The 22,251-nt window shown below is 32.4% G+C and overlaps 1 protein-coding gene across 1 annotated transcript; it reads right to left on the bottom strand.

Moving 5' to 3' along the window:
• Nucleotides 1–2,685: 2,685 nt before the first annotated feature.
• LOC115711951 (uncharacterized protein At3g27210) lies at nucleotides 2,686–4,566 on the bottom strand. Its single transcript, XM_030640150.2, has 3 exons — nucleotides 4,140–4,566; nucleotides 3,729–3,806; nucleotides 2,686–3,391 (listed from the first exon to the last, which is right to left on the bottom strand). Exons 1-3 carry the CDS (start codon nucleotides 4,297–4,299, stop codon nucleotides 3,048–3,050), a joined length of 582 nt encoding a protein of 193 aa, XP_030496010.2. The 5' UTR covers nucleotides 4,300–4,566; the 3' UTR covers nucleotides 2,686–3,047.
• Nucleotides 4,567–22,251: the final 17,685 nt, after the last annotated feature.

Genomic DNA, 22,251 nt, shown 5'->3' with positions numbered 1-22,251 from the left:
TTCATCAACAACCCGACTACTCCTTTCTTAAAATGTTTGGTTGTTCATGTTACCCTCTACTTCGGCCTTACCAAAACCATAAATTAGCCTTTAGAACAGCTCATTGTTTGTTTCTTGGATATAGCCCCAGCCACAAAGGTTGCAAATGCATGCACCCTAATGGCAAAATTTATATTGCCCGCACAGTCAAATTTAATGAAACAAGTTTTCCCTTTGACTTACTATTTCCTAAACATGTCTCCAATCCCATATCACCATCCCCCATGCCTTACAACAGCTTCCCTATACCAATACCACACACCACTACACCAGAACCTATAACTCCCCACAATACACCACAAACACAGTCCCATATTACCACCACTGCTGACATTCGGACATTCCCAACTCAGCCAATTAGTTCCCAACCCGATGCCCCTATCCTTGTTATTTCTGCCTCTTTACCATCTGCAGACTCCAGTGTTCTCAATCCCAACATCCATGTGTCTCCATCAGCCCTTGATCATGAACCTGAAGCCATCATAAACCCTGCTGCCAGCTTAAACAATGACCAACCTGCCACCAGTCATCTACAGCAACCTATTAACACACACCCTATGACAACTCGTGCAAAGGCTGGCATTCGAAAACCCAAGGCATTCACTGTCTCCTCCAATATCAGCATTGAACCGAAATCTCTTAAGGCTGCTCTTCAAGATCCCCTATGGCTCAATGCTATGTAGACAGAAATCACAACTCTCATTAAAAACAACACATGAAAAATGGTCCCTTATGAACCTGGTATGACTATAATCGACAATAAATGGGTGCATCGTGTCAAATACAATCAAGATGGTTCTGTTAACCGGTTTAAATCAAGACTTGTCGCCAAAGGATTTCAGCAAACACAATGTCTTGATTACTTTGAAACTTTTAGTCTTGTCATAAAGCCATGTACCGTTCGGATTATTTTTTCCCTTGCTGTCACTAATCATTGGCCTATACAGCAAATAGACATCAATAATGCATTCTTGAATGGAGATCTTCAAGAATGTGTATATATGGCTCAACCTGCTGGATTCAAAAGTAAGACTCATCCTCATCATGTGTGCAAACTAAACAAAGCCATTTATGGCTTAAAACAAGCTCCCCGAGCCTGGTTTGACAAACTCAAACATGCTCTCCTTCAGTGGGGTTTTCATAATTCAAGAGCTGACACTTCATTATTTTTTCTCAAGAGAGAAGGCAAACTCACTCTTCTTCTCATCTATGTCGATGACATACTTCTCACGGGTGAAGATAGTGCCTACATTCATCATTTAATCTCTCAGTTACACCAATAATTTGCCCTCAAGAATCTTGGTCCAGTTAGATACTTTTTGGGGTTTGAAGTCACTCGCACAGCTACTGATCTTTATCTCACCCAAGCCAAGTACACTTCTAATCTTCTTCATCGTACCAACATGGCTAGTTTTACTCCCACTCCCACACCAATGTGTCCCAATACCAAACTTGGCTTTATAATGGGTACACCTATGGAGAATCCTACTCTCTATCGAAGTGCCATTGGCGCCCTTCAATACTTAACTCTGACTAGGCCTGACATTTGTTTTGCTGTAAATAAGCTGTCACAATTCTTAAAGAACCCCACCAATGAACATTGGTCTGCCTGTAAACGGCTACTTCGCTATCTGGCTGGCACAATCGATCATGGACTCCACTTTACAGCAACATCACCTCTCAAACTTGTTGCCTATACTGATGCTGACTGGGCTAGTTCCATTGACGACAGACGATCGACCTCGGGTTACTGCATATATATAGGCCACAATTTGATCATGTGGAGCTCCAGAAAACAAACTGTCGTGGCCCGCTCAAGCACAGAATCTGAGTACCGTGCCATTGCTCTTGCAACCACTGAATTGATTTGGATTCAGTCCTTATTCACAGAAATTGGATTACACCTAACCCACTGTCCGGTTCTCTGGTGTGACAACCTCGGTGCTACATCTCTCGCATCAAATCCTGTCTTTCATCAACGAACAAAGCATATTGAAGTTGATCTTCACTTCATTCGTGACAGGGTCCTGACTTAAGAACTTGACATACGACACATCTCTGCTACTCATCAAATAGCCGACATCCTCACTAAGCCACTTCCTCAACTCCAATTCGACCAATTCAAGAGCAAGTTAACACTCAGGGAACCTAGTGTAACTTGAGGGGGGGTGTTAGAGTTAGTTAGGCTTACAGTTAGTTTGTTATTTTTCTGTTTTACTTTCTGTTAAAGTCGGTTCATGTAATACTGTTCAAGTTCTAAAGCTATATAATAGACTCTCTCAGCTCCAGTTTTGGACTGAGCTTCTCTTTCAAATTCTCTCTGTTTCTCTCTGAATTCTACTCTTACAAAAGCTTTGAACATAAATTTTGTTGAGCATAAATTTTGTTCCTGGTTTAACCAAAAGTGGATGAAGAAAAGGAAAATAAAATTCTTTATTTGTCACATGGGCATATACATTGTCTTCTGTTCTGTCAAGCAAAGCAGAGCTTGGAAGGAAGTTGTAATCACCCAAAATAGTTATAACTGAGACCAGAGAAATTATTGCTAAAGATGTCTGTAAATGACTTTATTTTCTTTTCATTTGTAAGCTGTAATCACCCAAAAATAGTCATTTTCTTCAAGCCTAATATGTTGGTAAACTGGTGTTCCGAACATACCATTTATTAAGATATAAAAAACTGCATTACATACATTGTGGATCCTGCCTAATAAGAAGGCAATGAATTAAATTTTGTCTAAATAGGAAAGTACTCACACATATATACAATCATATTTTAAGTATGATTTTTTAAATCTCACACACAAAGTATAAACTGCTGTTCATGATTTACATATCTTAGAAAAACTTCTTTCTCATCCATAAATAAATACAATAAACCTGGAAAAAAAAAAGTAATAACTAATGAAAAACCAATTTAACTCCACTTATGACGTTGTAATAATCCAATTGAGAACTTTTTTATAGAAAAAAAAAAACTTTGTCAGGTTTCAATCCACACCACTAATTCTAAGTTGGACTAAGAGTCTTCTTACTCTCATTAGAGCTTACACTTCGTACCAGATTTGGGATGCAGCATCTAACAGGCTGTGGGGTTTTTCTTCTTTTGGGATTGTTGTGATTAACAGTACTACTAGTTGTGTTTACCACAGATAAACGTGAGCTGCTTTTATTGGATGAGTTGGAAGGTTTGGTCTCATAATCATGGCTGCCATCATTACTATTAAAACTCTCACGAAACAACTCAAACAAAAGCTTGTTTTGAGAGGTTCTTGGTATGGAGTTGATCTTTGCTTCATCTTTGTGAAAGGATTTATCTAGTTGAGGAGTATCACTTGTAGTTGGGGTGATATCTGCATAAATAAAGTTCCAATTATATTAGATAGAGTAAATACTATTTTGGACCTTATATTTTGCAAAAATTACTAATTAGACTCTTTGTTTTATTAAATGCAACCAGTTTTGTCATAACATCTTTAAATCAGATTAAAATTAATTTAAGATCCTATTTATACAGTTTTAAAAAATACAGGTTCTATTTTATCATTTAACAAAACAGGGAGTCCAATTGGTAACTTTTACAAAATACAGATACAAAATGGCATTTACCCTGTTAGATATATACATATCATTTGTAATTGTATGTGTTTATGGCACTGAAAAACTTATATAAAAAATGATCTAACTTACCACCATTGACACTGAAATAGTCTTCACAATCAGAGTCTAACCAAGCTTGAGAATCAAAATACATCTCTTCTGTGCTACCTGTTTTATTACAACAAAGCACAAAAAACCACTGAATTATAGATCGATTATTGCAATACAGAAATATTTTGAACCAACAAAAATCAGGGAGTTGAAACTCTAGAAACTTTATTATTAGAGCTTCTTTTTTTATTTTTATTTTTTATATAGCAGTAGATCAGAAATTTTGTAATAATAAAAAAAGCAGCCAAAATTCAGACTTCTGTTCAAAAAGTAATACATGTTCATATACATCATCAAGATCACTCAAAGAAAAAAAAAAGAATAATAATAATAGAAAAAGATTACTTAACAAACACGCCAAAATAAAGAAAGAAAAAGTTAGAATGATACTTTGTTTTGGAAAACTAGCTATCTGGGGCTTCACAGAGAGGTCTTCTTCTGGTTTTTGGTGCTGGGATTCGATTGAGACCGATGTTTGGATTATTGGGTGGTTCAAGCATTTGGATTTCGAAGAGTCTTGGATCCTCAGAACTGGAACACAATTGCCCATCTCTAAACTCTAAACAAAGAATAATAAAATTCATAAGATGCATATACACATACACTGTCATTCATCAGAGAATGTCATTATCTGTTTTTTCAGTATATATTTTGAAAAAGAGAGAAAGAGAGAGAAAGAGAAAGATATAAAAAAGAAAAAAAAAATGTAAATAAAGATAGTTAGTTGGGTGTAAGGCTTAAAGATATTGAAGTTGGCTCAACTAGAATGAGGAAAGATAGCCAAATGGTCTTGAAAGCAAAGTTATGGTCTTAGCTCAAGTGGGTCCTTTTGGGAATTTCTTTTACTATAAGATTGCAGGGTTGTTATCCTTTTCATCATTATTATCATTTTTTCAATGGTCTTCTGCTACACTAAAAAGAGAAACCTGCTTTTTTGGACTACTAAATAGGAGAAAGAAATAATAAGAAAAAAGGTATGGCTGCTTTTTGGGGTGGTTGCCCTTTGCCAGGTTGGTTTAATTTTTTTATGTTCTTTCATTTTGCAGTGAAAAATAATAGTACTTTCTTTACCCACAATGATGGAGTTGAGAGTAAATTATTGTACCATGCCAAAACAGCTGATAAATTTGAATCTGTGACTGTTAAAAAAAATGCTAATGTTTCAAAATTGGATATATATATAGGGATATGATTTTGTCCCGTTATTGTACTTTCACGGATTGTAATTCGTGATATACGGCAGCCGTTAGATGAGAGAGTTATTTGATTTTGTAAAGTCATTTTTTGGCAAGTTAGGTGACAAAATAATTTTTCCATTTATGGTAAGATTGCTATGCATTCATTTTCAATTTCTTACCTTATAAATTCGATTTTTAGTTGCCCTTTTCCTTGTTTGGAAAGTTGCACTTTCAGCTGAACTTTCCTTTGTTGAAAACTTCTCAAAAGAGAAGGAATTCTCTTTTGGAAAGTTGTCTTTTTTAGGGAAAATTTGATTATTGCCTTTTCCTTATTAATTTCGATTATATCTTGATACAATCAGAATATCTAATCTGTTTTTGGCAGGAATCAAGCATTGATAGAGGATCGGACCCGATTTTAGCAAGTTTCCGTTTACGGTCGAATCTCTTTGCGTCAGCATCCGAATCTGATGTAGCAGATCGTGTTTTCTTAGGAAAGTTTTTGTACAGCTGCTAATTCGAACTTGTGGTTGCCTCTTTGGTTTCTATGTTCTATAAATAGAGTCTAGAGAGCAACCATTCGAATTACCTCTTCCACTATTCATTTTTTACATTTATCTTTTGAGAGAAGAGAGTGTTTCTTTGTTTTGTGAGAACCTAGGTGTTCATCTAGGTTCTAGTTGTTCTATTTCTGTTCTTACTCTATCCTAGAGGTTGTGAAGAACTACTTGACTGAACAAGAGATTGGTCTTCGGGAGAAGACTTAATAAAGCCTTACTTCGGGAGGAAGTAAGCACTTGGTCTTTGGGAGAAGACTTGTTGAAGCCTTACTTCGGGAGGAAGTAAGCACTCACACTTCAAAGACGAAGGGAGTTCAGGCTTGAAGGTGTTTCAAGAAGTCAGATTCATAAAGTGGATTACAAAGGATTGCGGCAATACTTTAGAGGGAGTCTAAACTTGTTTAAGTCAATTGTCTTTGTAATTTTGATACTTTATTAATTGATTTCATTCTCTGGGCGTGGCCCCGTGGACTAGGAGTGTTCGTGAGAACACTGATACCACGTATAAATCTCTTGTGTCAAGTTATTTATTTTTCTACGAATATTTTATATTCTGCCTGTTCTGTTTTGCTACAGCAGAATTATTTTCTGCTGCTGCAAACATTTACAGTTTTAATATTTTCTTATATACAACTGACATTTGCAAAAACACGGTTTTTCAGATTTGACGGCTGAGATTGATCTAGGGGTAATTATGGTTAAAAAGTAGAAACGTACCCTGACATTCATTTAATGTACCCTGAGACCCATCTAATATACCACTGAATACATTCCGTGAAAGTATATATATATATATATATATATCTTTTTTCCAAATCCAAATGATGATACTTGGGAAATCTTTTGATCTTACTTTTTCTTAAATGTCTTATAAATTTTTGGTTAGGTTTTCGTAGAAAATAAAATAAAAGTATAGGATGAATAAAACATCCGAGAAGAATATCTATCATTTATGAAAGTGACAGAAAAAAAACCAATTCAAAATGGAAAAACTATTTGGCTTTTAAAATACATGTGTTTGTTAAAAATAAAGTTAAAAGTGGCTAAACAACATTTAAACATAGAAAATATAGATGGAAAAAGATTTCATTCATCCAACTAAGTTAGAATTAAGACAATGTATATAAACCATATTGAGATAAAAAAAAAGAATTAATCATCCAAAGATTAAGACAACACAAAACTAAAAAAAAAAGTTTCAATTGATTAAGGAGTGAAAAATTGGGTTAAACAATCCTCACTATAAAGTAAGAATTTACATTTGACTGATATAATAAATTAAATCATTTGCAAATAAAATAAACATTTATAAGTAACAAAATAAAACAATAAAATTGTATCCTTATTATCGTTTGATAAGTATAATAATATGTTATCGTTTTCAACGTACGTAACTTGGCCGTAAATAGTATCATTTTTTCTAAAAAAAAAAACAGCATTGATATCTTTACTTTAGGAAAATAATTTACCTTATACGGCATCCTTTTTTGTTTTGTTTTGTTTTTTTTTTATCATATTTTTGATTTGGTCATAGACATAATTATAAGGTCCCCTATCCTCCCACCACCGAAAATAAAAATAATAATAGTAAACAAAAGATGGGTCTACTGTTTATTTATTTTCTTATTATTACTAATAACAAAAAAGGGTTCTTCTATCGTTTTCTACGTGCCTTGGTGAGCATATTTGACAAATTAGCTATTTAAATAATAGGGAGATAGTCAGCTACCAAGAAAGAGGAGAGCATGAACTAAAACATGACCCCTATATACACTACTATATATAAAGGATGTTGACAATGTGTCCAATATCTATACATATGTATATCTGACAATTTACAGAATATATGAAAAATAATATATAAATAATAATACATTAATGAAAAACTGTTTTGTTAGATAACAAAATAAATTTTGTATTACTTAAAATGTTACAAATAAGATTCTAAACTCAAATTTTGATCAATTTTTTTAATATAAATAATTTAGAAATAATCTCTAACACGAATGTATGCAGAAAATATAACAAGTTTTATCACAACATCTCTAGATCGGGTTATTATTAATTAAGTTTTAATTTGACAAAAAAAGAATAACTATTTAGTAATATTTTAAAAAATATAAGATCCAATTCGTCATTTAACAAAATAGGAGATCCAAACAGTAACTTTTACATAACACCGAGTCCAAAATGGAATAAAACTTAAAAAGAATAAATAGAATTTAATTTTTCTCTTGAATTATAATCTTTGTAAAATTTTGCCCATAATTTTTTGTTTATTATAAAAATTCTCCTCGAACTAAATAAGTTGTTGCAAATATCGCCATTCAGTTACATTATGGTTATTTTTAAAACAATCTATATATCTATATTAAATTTCTCTAAAGCTATTTTTCTTTTTTCTCCTTAATTCTCTCAATTTTTTAATATTTTATTAAAGCATAAATTTACAAATTAATATTTTACTATTATTTTAATAAAGTTTCTATAAAAATATTTATCTTAAATTAATTATTTTTTAAATAACACATAACAATAAATATAAATTAAATTAAATAATTATTCAATTATCTATATATATGTATTCATAACTATACATACGTGTAAAAAAAAATTTACTTTGGAGAATATAGGAAAAATATTTTTTTGTAGAAAAAATTTATTATGAATTGAAAAAAAAAGTAGGTGTGAGATTATGTAAAAGAAGAAACATGTGTGAGATTATGAATCAAATTTTTTCATAATGCATTATTTTTATATTCAAATCATATAAAGTTGATGTCATCATTGTAGTTCCTATTGATATTCTCAAATTTCTAAACTTAACACTCAATTTATCGTTCTGTTAGTTGATCAATAAATTGCTACATGTAAATATAGTATTGGCGAATCTAATATTTCTTTTAGAAAAAATAATTTTGAAAAACAAAAAATAATTAAAATAAATCATATTATTCAAAAAAGCATTATATACATATTAAAGGGTAAATACCATTTTGGACCCTCTGTTTTGCAAAAGTTACCAATTGGACTCTGTGTTTTGTTAAATGACAAAATGGACCCTGTATTTTCTAAAATAGTACAAATAGGACCCTGAATTGATTTTTTTGTCAAAATAAAGTTTAATTATAATGCAATCTAAAAGTGCTATGACAAAACTGTTTACATTGTTTGTATCTGTTCGCAATAAGCATTGTCTTCAAGTTGGTTGTATTAAAAAAAAGTTGTCAATAATTAAGTTCAGGGTCCTATTTTTACTATTTTAGAAAATACAGGGTCCATTTTGTCATTTAACAAAATACAGGGTCCAATCTGTAACTTTTGCAAAACACAGGGTCCAAAATAGTATTTACCCCATATTAAATGAAACAAAAATTAACTTTTCCATCTTCTTCTAGCCAAATTATCTTTACAGATTAACAATAATTTTTTTTTGTAAAGAGATTAACAATAAACTTTGATTCTCGATTCAAATGTTATTTTTCAATTCTATTTTCATATATTCAAAATTCTCATTCCATAAACTTTTTACTAATATTTTTCAATCAATGAAACGAAAAGACAAACTTTAATTCCCGTATGAAAAATCAAACTTTCAATCGCAATAATTATTAGAAACAACATCAGATTTTAAGTTCTCAAAATCTATAAAAATAAATAAATAAATAAAAACAGATCTCATAAAATATAAACTAAAACATTAGAACTCCAGTAAAATACTAAAACTCAAACATTAAAAACACACATAATAAAATTCGAACCCAGAATTTAACACACACATCAGAATAAAAATTAAACCATAAATGAGGATTTTTGTTACTATTTTTTGAATTTCGATATTTATTAGCAACAAATTTAATATTTTAAATATTTATGTCACAAATTTTTTAATAGTCTAGTTGAAATTTTAATATAATTTTGTTAAGTAATTATTATTAATTAAAATACACAATTTATTTTTTTATATATAATTTAAAATATTTTATATATCCGCAGCGAAGCGCGGGATGTTTATTATTTTACTTATATAGTCATGATAGTTAAAGATATAGTTACAGCAGGTCTATTTAACAACTTTAAGCTACCTTAAATTTAATTTATTGGCATTAAATATTCAGATATTTATTTTAAGAATGCATATACATATTCTCATATAGTTCATAATTAGATTGTTATTTATGCATTTATTTTTTTACTGAAAATTTCAAATGAGCCATATTAACGTCATGTTCTGTGATACATCAACAAATTGCTTAAGAAAATGAACATAATGTATTTGCAGGAGGTTATTTGCAACAACTTTCATAGTTCAGGAAAAAATTTTACAACAAAGAAAAGTTCAATGAACAAAACTCTATCATAGTCTAGAGGGGCAAATCCTATTTATTCTAAAAAAAATGTAGCAAGTACTATAACATGCTATTCATTTTTTACCAAAAAATATTTTATGCAATCTGGTAGGGTTTTCTTTGTGTATTTTTCCAACTAGGGCTCACCAATCCTTTCCTGGGCTAGGGCATGGCCCTAGTCGGGAGAGGAGTGATTTTCATAGTATAATTTTTTATGGCGGATCTCCATCTTTCAAAATTAAGGGACGATTTCGTCTGTGGCGTCTCTCCCTCTGTTGGCAGTTTTTTCATCTAGTTCAATACAATCTATTGGTTTTTCATTTTGATGGGAGGCTTCAGTGGGGTGGGCTTTGAATCTGGGTTGATGGCTGGTCGGTGGGGGTTCGAGTAATGGTTTGACGGTGGTAGGGTTAGTTCACAGGGTAGGGGCCATAGTGGTCATGATGCTTTGCCCAAGGCTGTTTGGCTTCTCTCATATGTGGGGTCGAGGAAGGCTTTCTCAAATCCAACAGTGTGATCATGGGTTTTGTTGCCATTAAAGAAGAGTTGATATATTTTGATTTGGTGCTTGTATTTCTTTACCTCTGTTTAGAGTTAGTTTTAATTTCTTTACTTTTAATATTTTTGAGTCATAGATGTTTTTTATTATTTAATAACGATGTTCTCACATCGTCATGCAAGTTTTGAATGTTAGACTATATATATAGTGTATGTAATATAGCATATACAATGATATGAAATGCGGAAAATAAACTGTAATCATATCAATAATATATGCAATGAAAGGATCGATGTACCTCCAGCCATTGATCTTTGAGCTTCAATCCCTGCGATAGCTTCAGTATTGGAGTTCGGGCTTCCTCGCTCTCTCAACTCTCTTTAGATGGAATTTGCTGAATGGATTCAGAATGAGTGAGGAGCTCGGGGACCGAGACCCTATATTTATAGGTGAGATACTCCATCAGTATCTGCGCCACATTAATTGTCAGAATATTTTGACAATTAATTCAGGAAATCAAATCAGGTAATGAATATAGAAATCTGACCATATATAGAATATTACATAATTGATTTTGTCCAGATTCAATGAATATAAAATATTCATTTATCAGAAAATCAATTATTTATTTATTTCCTTAAATAGAAAATTATTTCCTTAATTAGAAAATAATTTCCATATATAAAATATTCTAATATTCTCCCACTTGGTCAGCATTTAAACTAAAATATTCAAACCCAACGTTCCTCATTATATAATAAACATACGAATCATAGCGACATGTCCTCATTATGAATCGAGTATTATCTTCCATGTATTACAATACATTTATTATATAACAATGTACTTTATGTGGCAATGTACTTAAGTGAATAAACCCTAAACCTTATGTTTATTCAGGTCCTCTGAAATTTTTCTCAAATGTAAAATTAAGATGCGCATAAATATGAGAAAATCAAAAATAAGAGTTTCATTAATAATAACTTTATTTGTACAAATTACATAAGGGAACCAAGTCCCATGTTCTCTACATGATCCTTGAATTTATGAGGTGGCAAGCCTTTTGTCATAGGATCGGCAATCATCAATTCAGTGCTAATGTGTTGAATGACCACTTTATTTTCCTTAACACGTTCTCTAATAGCTAAGTACTTAATGTCGATGTGCTTGCTTCGACTTCCACTTTTGTTGTTCTTAGCCATGAAAACAGCAGCTGAATTGTCACAGAACATCTTTAGCGGCCTTGCAATGGAATCAACCACTCTAAGGCCTGAAATGAAACTCTTTAGCCATACACCATGTGATGTAGCCTCAAAACAAGAAACGAACTCAGCCTCCATAGTAGAAGTAGCAGTCAAGGTTTGTTTGTTACTCCTCCAGGACACAGCTCCACCAGCAAACATAAACACGTAACCAGATGTAGATTTACGTGAATCAGTGCAACCAGCGAAATCTGAGTCTGAGTAGCCAACTACTTCTAGATTATCAGTTCGTTTGAACATCAGTTTGTAATCCTTAGTACCCTGAAGATACCTCATTACTTTCTTTGCAGCTTTCCAGTGGTCTATCCCCGGGTTACTCTGAAATCTTCCTAACATTCCGACAGAATAAGCAATGTCGGGTCTTGTGCACACCTGAGCATACATTAGGCTTCCGACAGCAGAAGCATAAGGAATGTTCTTCATTTGTTCTCTTTCAAAATCATTCTTTGGGCACTGGCTCAAATTTAATTTATCACCCTTCATAATTGGAGCAACGCTCGGTGAACAATCTTTCATATGAAATCTTTCTAAAACTCTGTTGATGTAGGCTTCTTGAGATAAACCTAAGATACCTCGGTATCTATCTCTATGAATCTTAATGCCTATGACATAGGATGCTTCACCCATGTCTTTCATCTCAAAGTTCTTTGAAAGAAATTGTTTCACTTCACGTAGCAACCCTTTATCATTGGATGCAAGAAGAATATCGTCCACATATAAAACAAGAAAACAGATTTTACTCCCACTTTCCTTCAGGTATATGCATTGGTCCATGACATTCTCTTCAAATCCAAAGGAAGAGATGACATCATGAAATTTTAAATACCATTGGCGGGATGCTTGTTTTAATCCATAGATGGACTTCTTGAGCTTGCATACCAAATCCTGACCTTCACTAGAGGAGAATCCTTCTGGTTGTTTCATGTATACCTCCTCCTCTAGATCACCATTCAGAAAAGCAGTTTTTACATCCATCTGCTCCAGCTCTAAATCAAAATGAGCAACTAATGCCAAGATGACTCTCAGGGAATCTTTCTTTGATACAGGAGAAAAAGTCTCTGTATAGTCAATTCCTTCCTCTTGAGTGAATCCTTTAGCAACAAGTCTCGCTTTGTACCTCTCAGTGTTGCCTAATGAGTCTTTCTTAGTTTTATAGACCCATTTACAGCCAATGGCTCTCGCCCCATTAGGCAACTTTACAAGTTCCCGGACTCGTTGCACCTCATAGAATTCATTTCATCATCCATAGCATTGTACCACAATTTTGATTCTCTACTGTTCATAGCTTGTAAAAACGTTTCTGGATCATTTCCAATTCCAATATCAGATTCTAATAAATACACAACATAGTCTTTATAAATCCTTGGTTTGATAGGTCTAGTAGATCTTCTTAAGACTTCACCAACAGGCTCTTGGGGAGCAGCAGCAGGTTCAGCAGGTTGTTCAACAGTTGCAGGCAACTCTTGAACATTTTGATCTACTGGATTATCATTACCAACTTGTGGATCTTCAGTGATTGGTAATGGTTGTTCAACATTCGTTTGAACGACAGGAGTGTTAACCATTATCAATCTTGCCTTTGAAGTGGAAGGTTCTGAAGGATCTTTCTCAGGACCTAAGTCCTTTGATTGATCACTCCCACTGATCAAGGCATTCTCAAGAAATTTTGCATTCCTTGATTCCACAATTCTTGTGCTATGAGATGGACAATAAAACTTGTAACCTTTAGACTTTTCAGCGTACCCTATAAAGAATCCGCTTATGGTCCTTGGGTCCAATTTCTTCTCTTGTGGATTATATATTCGACTTCGTATGGACATCCCCAAATGCGTACATGATTCAAACTTGGTTTCCAACCTTTCCATAATTCAAAAGGAGTTTTTGAGACTGCCTTTGTTGGAACTCGGTTTAATATGTACACGGATGTCTTTAATGCTTCAGTCCACAAGGATTTAGGAAGGTTAGAGTTGCTACTAAGCATACTCCGCACCATGTCCATTAATGTTCGGTTTCTTCTTTCTGCAACACCATTTTGCTCGGGTGTACGGCAAGGTGTAATGGGCAACAATCCCATTTTCTTCAAGAAACTTCGCAAATGCACCGGGTGCTTGTCCATCTTCTCGTGTATCTACCATAATACTCACCTCCTCTATCTGATCTCACTATCTTAATTTGCTTGTTGCATTGTTTCTCTACTTCAGCTTTAAATATCTTAAAGACATCTAATGCTTCACTTTTATTATGAAGTAAGTAGATATACATGTAGCGTGAGTAATCATCTATGAATGAGATGAAGTATTTCTGACCATGTGACTCCATATCTGGACTACATATATCAGTATGTATGATTTCTAATATTTCAGAACTCCTATGGACACCAGTTTTGATAGACTTGGAGGTTTGCTTTCCCTTAATGCAATCCACACAAGTATCAAAGTCAGTAAAATCTAAGGTATGGAGTACCCCATCTTTTACCAACCTTTTAATTCTATCAATGGAGATATGTCCCAATCTCCGGTGCCACAATGTACAGGAATCCTCTTTCATAACACATCTCTTAGTGCCAGCGTGAACATGCATAACATTATTAGTGGTATTATTTTGTAAATTAAGGCAGTAAAGACCATCAGACAAAATACCATTTCCAACACATTCAGATTTATAATATAAATTAAAATATTTGTCTGAAAATGTAAAGGAAAAACCAAAGGGTATAAGTCTTGAAACTGAAATCAAGTTTCTAGAGAAACTTGGTACATAAAAGGTCTTTTCTAACTTTAAAATAAAACCATTACTTAAAACTAAATTGCATGTTCCAATAGCTTCCACATGTGAGCCCATCTTGTTTCCAGATAAGATGCTTTGCTCACTTGCCACTGGCTTCCTTAGATTTTGAATATCCTGCAAGGAATTTGTTATGTGAATTGTTGAACCGGAATCAATCCACCATGTGTTAAGATTAACATTAGCCATATTAGATTCATAACATACTAAGGAAATTGGATTACCTTTGTCATCCATCCATTTCTTGAACTCGGGCACTCCCTTTTAGCATGTCCCTTTTGTTTACAAAAGAAACATTTGATGGAATCTTTCTTTATGGCAGCCTTGGGAGCCATGGGCTTTTTCCCTTTGTTCTTTTTGAATGGCTTGCGTTTCTTAGGTTGAGTGGTCAGGTGAACACTTTCTCCTTGCTCTTGTAGGAGCCTGGCTTCCTCTTGAACACACATGGTCATCAATTCATTGATAGTCCATTTTTCTTTATGTGTGTTGTAGGAAATTTTGAAAGGCCCATACTGTGGAGGAAGATTGTGAAGGATGTAATGAACCAGGAAGGTATCAGGAATGATAACGTCGAGTTTCTTCAAATGAGCAGTGATGTCCCTCATTTTAGAAATATGTTCTCGAACTCCTTTAACACCGGTGAGTTTTGTGGACGAGAACTCTTGGATGAGGTTGATGAACAAAGATTTATCTGAAGTGTCAAACTGCTCATCCATAACTTTGATAAAGTCTTTCACCTTCTCAGGTGGCTCCACCGATCCACGCATTCCCATAGGAATTCTGGACATAATGAACATGATGCAAAGACGATTAGATTGCTCCCACTTTTCACGTAGTGCAATCTCAGCAGCAGTGCTAGTATCAGTGATAGCAGCTGGTTCATCTTTTCTTATTGCATAATCCATGTCAGTGCAAGCTAGGTGGAGAAGAACTCGTTCCTTCCAGATTTTGAAGTTGTCACTCCTAAGCTCAGGGATTTCACTAGTGATTTCAGCATATTTAGAGGTGGATGAAATAGCTGCAAGAATAGGATTACAAAAAATTTAGATGTTAAAAGAATTGAGGCTTTAATGAATTCATGTTTTACCAATGTAGAAACATGATGAAGATGAAAATTTTATTAAATCTAAAATTGCCTGTGGGCTAAATTTTAAATCTAATAAAATTAGATGAACTTTATGATAGATTTAATGAAGTATTTAATTTAGAAATAATGGAGGAATGAAATCTATCTTTAATTAAAATTTGTGATAACACTATTAATTCAAATCCTCATAACTCCCTGTGGGGTAAATTAAGAGAATTTAACTTAATATATTATCCTAATTAATTATAAAAATATAATAAAATCCCTGTGGGGTAAAATTATTATATCCAAATAATTAATTACAAGTTTTGTCCATTAAGGTGAATTTTAATTAATATATAATTTTATATAATTAAAGATGCTGTGGCTACTCCCTAATTATAAAAAATTATATTTTCACTTTAGACATTAGGTATTGGGCTCTACCTAAAAGTAATTTCGTTATTAACATAATAGACAATCACTGAGATTAGTGCTCCTAGTGTGGTCGTCCGAAGATCATTAAAAACCGTTCTAGATATGAGCATTTGTCCCAGGTTCATGTTTTCTTATGTCAAACCACAAAACTACTTACGTTTTATTCATATTTTATTCATTTTATAAAGTTTTATGAATATTTTATGAATAATTTTATGAAGTTTTATGAAACTTAATTGCTAAATAAAATATTCAACCTATCTTAATGTTTGAATATTTCTAAATATATCTAGCACTATAAAAGGAATTTATGAATAGCATTTAAATCATACAAATCCAAATTAATTGCATTAAACATAAATTTGTCAAATAAATACAAAATAATACAATTAATGTATGATCATTAATTAAATGCAAATTCCTTAATATGAAATTAATGGCAGATTTTTCAAAATTAATTTAGACAATAAATTGCAGAAATTTGGTAATATATAATTAAATGCACAAATTAGCACAATTTTTACATGCCTAAATAAATCATGTAATAAATTACCAAATTTAAACAAATTTCCATTTTCAATTTATACTAAATATATGTATTAAACAAAAATGGAAAATTAACTAAATGCAATTTATTGAATAAATTAACACTGAAATGGGAAAATAATTAATATTCCAAAAAAATAAAAATTTATAAAAAAAATTCGGAATTTTTCCCTTTTTTTTTTTTTTTTTTTGAAAAATCCATACCGCCAAACGACATGTCGTTTTTGCAAAAGGCAAAAACGACACGTCGTTTTTTACTTTCTGAAGTGTGCTGAAAACATTTAAACGACACGTCGTTTTCCCTAAGCTAAAAACGACACGTCGTTTAGTACATGCAAAGGCTGCCTCAGAAGACGGAAAACGACATGTCGTTTTCCACAATGTGAAAAACGACATGTCGTTTTTCAACAACGACAACTAAATGTAGGCTTTCAAACGACACGTCGTTTTTGACAAACGACACGTCGTTTTGGGCAAACGACACGTCGTTTTTTGGAAAACGACATGTCGTTTGCGTCGTCTTCTTCAGCCAAACCGGGTCGATTTTGACCCGTTTTTCTGCACGCGGGTCCGTCGAACCCGACCCAAACCCGATCGAAAATAGCGTTTCCGACGACCAAATTTCGTGTTTTCAAATCTAAATGGTTCTAAATCAAATAATAAAGAGATCCACATAGATTTTATGCACAAAAACACGAAAAAATATATACTTTAATATCACGAAATTAATCGGGTCCGAAAAAGTTTTAACTGAAATTTTTTTTTCCATCTTTAAGTTTTTCAATGGATTTTCAATGCTTAGATCGATCTATAATACTATACGAATATAGTAATGTATATAGAATTCGAAATAAATACCGAAAAATGAAAAACGGAAAAATTAAACTTGGACCGATCATGTTTATATATATATATATGCATGTATATATATATATGTGCATGTATATATCACATAATAAAAATGAATATTATGATTATTATTATGTGATAAAACATATATATAATATACAATATATATATATAAACATATATACACGTGAAAATAAAAATATATATATACAGTATATAAATGTATATAATATATATAAAAGTAAAGATATATATATATACGTATGAAAAATTATATATATATATTTAGAATTATATGAATATGTGTATATATATATACACCACGAAATGAATCAAATAAGTATATATATATATATGAACAGTATATGAATGTATATATATATATATATATATGAAACTCAAATAAAATCAAGGCAGAGATAAATCCGCTCTGATACCAACTGTTAGACTATATATATAGTGTATGTAATATAGCATATACAATGATATGAAATGCGGAAAATAAACTGTAATCATATCAATAATATATGCAATGAAAGGATCGATGTACCTCCAGCCATTGATCTTTGAGCTTCAATCCCTGCGATAGCTTCAGTATTGGAGTTCGGGCTTCCTCGCTCTCTCAACTCTCTTTAGATGGAATTTGCTGAATGGATTCAGAATGAGTGAGGAGCTCGGGGACCGAGACCCTATATTTATAGGTGAGATACTCCATCAGTATCTGCGCCACATTAATTGTCAGAATATTTTGACAATTAATTCAGGAAATCAAATCAGGTAATGAATATAGAAATCTGACCATATATAGAATATTACATAATTGATTTTGTCCAGATTCAATGAATATAAAATATTCATTTATCAGAAAATCAATTATTTATTTATTTCCTTAAATAGAAAATTATTTCCTTAATTAGAAAATAATTTCCATATATAAAATATTCTAATATTGAATAGTAGTTGGTATTGCTAAGAAGGATGACTTTGATTCTCGTTGGATTGTTGGAATTCCTTTCAACAATTGCATAGAGTCTAGAGAATGTTTTGGTCTCTTCTCTTGGTTATTAAGTTTGGAGGATTCCTAGATCTTAATTGATTCTGTGTTTTTGTTACGTGCTCTGGTCCTTTGTGATAGGGTCTCATAATATAGTTGGTCTTGTTAATTATTTTTCTTATTTATTATTTGAATAATGTTGTTCCTAATTTTTATTAGAAGATCATTGGTAGGTAGATTCTGTCACATGTTCATTTGGTTTAAAAATCTAGTTTACTTCACTCTTCTTTGATGCTTGATCACTAATACCTTATTGAATACTTAGTTGATCGTTGTTGTTGGATTTTCTTCCATTTTATTGTAAACGACCTATATTTGTTGATTTTGCTCTATGAGCACTACAACTACCTTTAGTGATATTTTTTTAGTTACAATATAATTTGTTGTGACGATTAAATGTGATTAATTTTTAGTTACAACAAAAAGCTACTTGTGACTAAAATATAGTATTTAGATACAAGTTGTTACTAATTTAGTTTTAATCATAACAAGTATTGTAATTAAAAACACATTAATCACAAATTTTGTTGTGACTAAAAGTAAAAAAAAATTGTAGTATAGCAACATCTTCATATAATAGACTTAAATATTTCAATTTTCTCTAAATTATATTAGTATAAAACTGATCTATTCATCAAAATAGTATAATAGTATTATTATTTCTTTTTTACAATTATACACCAAACCAAAAATGTTGTGAATTTATTAGTTATATTATATTTGTAAGAATATCTATTTGCTAAAAAGAATAAAATAAAAATACCATTGCTTTCAACGTACGTTAAACTACATTCTTTAGTTAATGTGATCATTTGTCAATATATATATATATATATATATATATATATATATATATATATGCTACCTTTTGTTTAGTTACTGATAAATTCAAAGCTATGGATTATCATTTCAAAGGCAGTAGTAGTAGTGATCATCATGATCAACAAATAGGGAATGGGATGCGCTCAAGAAGCTTTCGCAATGAAGATTACAACAACAGAAGGGCTTTTTTAAGGAGTTACCCTCTTCAATGGGGTACTGAAGAAGAAGAAGAAGGAGGAAATGAACAACATATTGCTAAGGAAGATCATCACAAGATAAATTACAACAATATTAAGAAGAAGAAGAAGAAGAAGACCATAAAGAGAATCATCATAGCAATGATTCATTGGGGTAATGACAAGGCTTTGGTGTTAAAGAGGGTCAAAACTAGGGTTACTATTTATGTTATTGCTTGTATCCCTATTGTCTTTAAGCCCTCAACTACTGCTCTTATTTCTGCTTAAAAGTCTAAATATATGATATTGGATTCAATTTTATGTCTTCTTTTTTATTTATTTATTTTTTGCTTTTCACTTGAATTGTTGGAACTTTAGTTAAAATTTAACAAAATATATGAGTAGTGAAGTGTGTGATATTGCATTGAATTACATGGGATAGGAATACTTTCTTGGAAGTGCATAAAAGTTGCAACTATGAAATTTGGGTTTGGACCCTATATATGGTTTATCCCGTTTTGTGTGCATGAGTGAGGACTCATACAATAGACTGCTACACGCGCGTGCCACCACCGTCCGCCTAACAAAGTTGACGGGTGTGGTGTCACTTAATTTTTTATAGAAAAAAATTGTTTAATAAAATAAATATTTATATATTAATTAATTAATTATTTTTAACACGTTTTATGGAAGCAGTAAACGTAATTCGTTTTAACTGCTGATCCACGATCCTCCAACGATCGAAGTAATGTTCTTTTGATCCTTTTTTTTTTACCAACTTAACATCATCTTAAGTCGTATCTTACCAACGGCAGAACACATCTCTTCAACACAAAAAAAAAAAAAAATCTCTTCTCTTCAAAAATCGTTACAATTTCTCAGAGCAAATAATGTTTGGGGTGTTACAGAGTGATATTGTTCGATGCAAAGCGATTCGTATACAAAGGTTTATCTTGGGGATGCCGTAGTTGATAGATTTTCGTGCACACTTTGAGCAGAGTCGAAAAATTTCTTAAAGAGAGCGACATAGTTCGCGACTCAGCCAAAATTATCAATCCATAAATTCGTTCGCAGACTATGTCGCTCTGTTTAAGACGTTTTTAACTTTTTACCCATGATCCTCCCGCAATCAAAGTAACGTTCTTTTTGATTGACCTAACATCTTTTTAAGTCGTAACCTACCAACAGCAGAACACATCTCTTCAACACAAAAAAAAATCTCTTCTCTTCGAAAACCTTTACGATTTCTCAAAGCAAATAATGTTTGGGGTGTTATTGAGGGATATCGTTCAGTGCAGAATGATTCGTATAAAGATGATATTTTATACAGGGAACATTATTGTTGATAGACTGTCATGCACACTTTGAGTAAAGTCGCAATATATCTTAAAGAGAGCGACATAATTTGCGATTCAGCCAGAATTATTTGTTAAAATAAATAAATATTTATTTATTTTAACACGTTTTATGGAAGCAGTATACGTAATCCATTTTAACTGTTGATCCACGATCCTCCAACAATCGAACTAACGTTCTTCTGGCTATTCTTTTTGATCGACATAATATCATTTTAATTTGTATCTTACTAATGGCAAAACACATCTCTTCAACACAAAAAAAAATCTCTTCTCTTCAAAAACTGTTACGAATTTAGAGGAAATAATGTTTGGGGTGTCACAAAGTGATATCGTTCGGTGCAAAGTGATTCGTGTACATAGGTTTTATCCTGGGGACGTCGTGGTTGATAGATTGTCGTGCACACTTTGAGCAGAGTCACGAAATTTCTTAAAGAGAGCGACATAGTCCACGAGTCAGCCAGAATTATCAATCGATAAATTCGTTCGCAGACTATGTCGGTTTAAGTCGTTTTAACTTTTAACCCACGATCCTCCTGCGATCAAAGTAACATTCTTTTAACTGATCTTTTTGATTGACTTAACATCTTTTTAAGTCGTATCCTACCAACGGCAGAATTCATCTCTTCAACACAAAAAATTCTCTTCTCTTCAAAAACCTTACGATTTCTCAGAGCAAATAATGTTTGGGGTGTTATAGATTGATATCGTTTAGTGCAGAGCGATTCGTATAAAGAGAGTGTTTTATCCTAGGAACGTTGTTGTTGATAGACTGTAGTGCATACCTTGAGCAAAGTCGTAAAATGTCTTAAAGAGAGCAAGATAGTCTGCGACTCAGCCTTAATTATCAATCGGTAAATTTGTTCGCCGACTATGTCGTTCTTTTTAAGACATTTCGCAACTCTACCTGAAGTGTGCCTGACAATCGATGTGTTATCCTGCGACTCAGCTCCTTAAACCGAGCTGGCAGTGTGGTATCCCTTTTTGTTACGAAAAAAATATTTAATAAAATAAATATTTGTTTATATTTATTTTTTTGACACATTTTTTGCAAGCAGTAAATGTGATTTGTATTAATTGTTGATGACCCACGATCGAAGTAACGTTAATCTGACTGTTCTTTTTTATCGACTTAACATCTATATAAGTCGTGTCATACCAATGGAAGAACACATCCCTTCAACGCAAAAAATATCTTCTCTTCAACGATTTCTCATAACAAATAATTTTTGGAATGTTACAAAGCATTATCATTTGGTGCAAAGCGATTCGCATACAGTGGTTGTTTTATTTGAGGAATATCGTGGTTGGTAGATTGTCGTGCACACTTTAGGTAGAGTCATAAAACATCTTAAAGAGAGTGACATATTCTATGAACAAATTTTACCGATTGATAATTTTGGTTGAGTCGCGGACTATGTCGCTCCCTTTAAGATGTTTCACGACTCTACTCGAAGTGTGGATGACAGTTTATCAACCACGACATTCCCAGAATAAAACAACCTCTGTACACAAAATCAATCTGCACCGAACGATATCACTCTTTAACACCCCAAACATTATT

This window comes from Cannabis sativa, chromosome 4 (genome assembly GCF_029168945.1).
Source record: "Cannabis sativa cultivar Pink pepper isolate KNU-18-1 chromosome 4, ASM2916894v1, whole genome shotgun sequence".
NCBI lineage: Eukaryota > Viridiplantae > Streptophyta > Magnoliopsida > Rosales > Cannabaceae > Cannabis > Cannabis sativa.
Note: the sequence above shows the minus strand (reverse complement) of the source record. Positions and strands in the feature narration are given on the sequence as shown.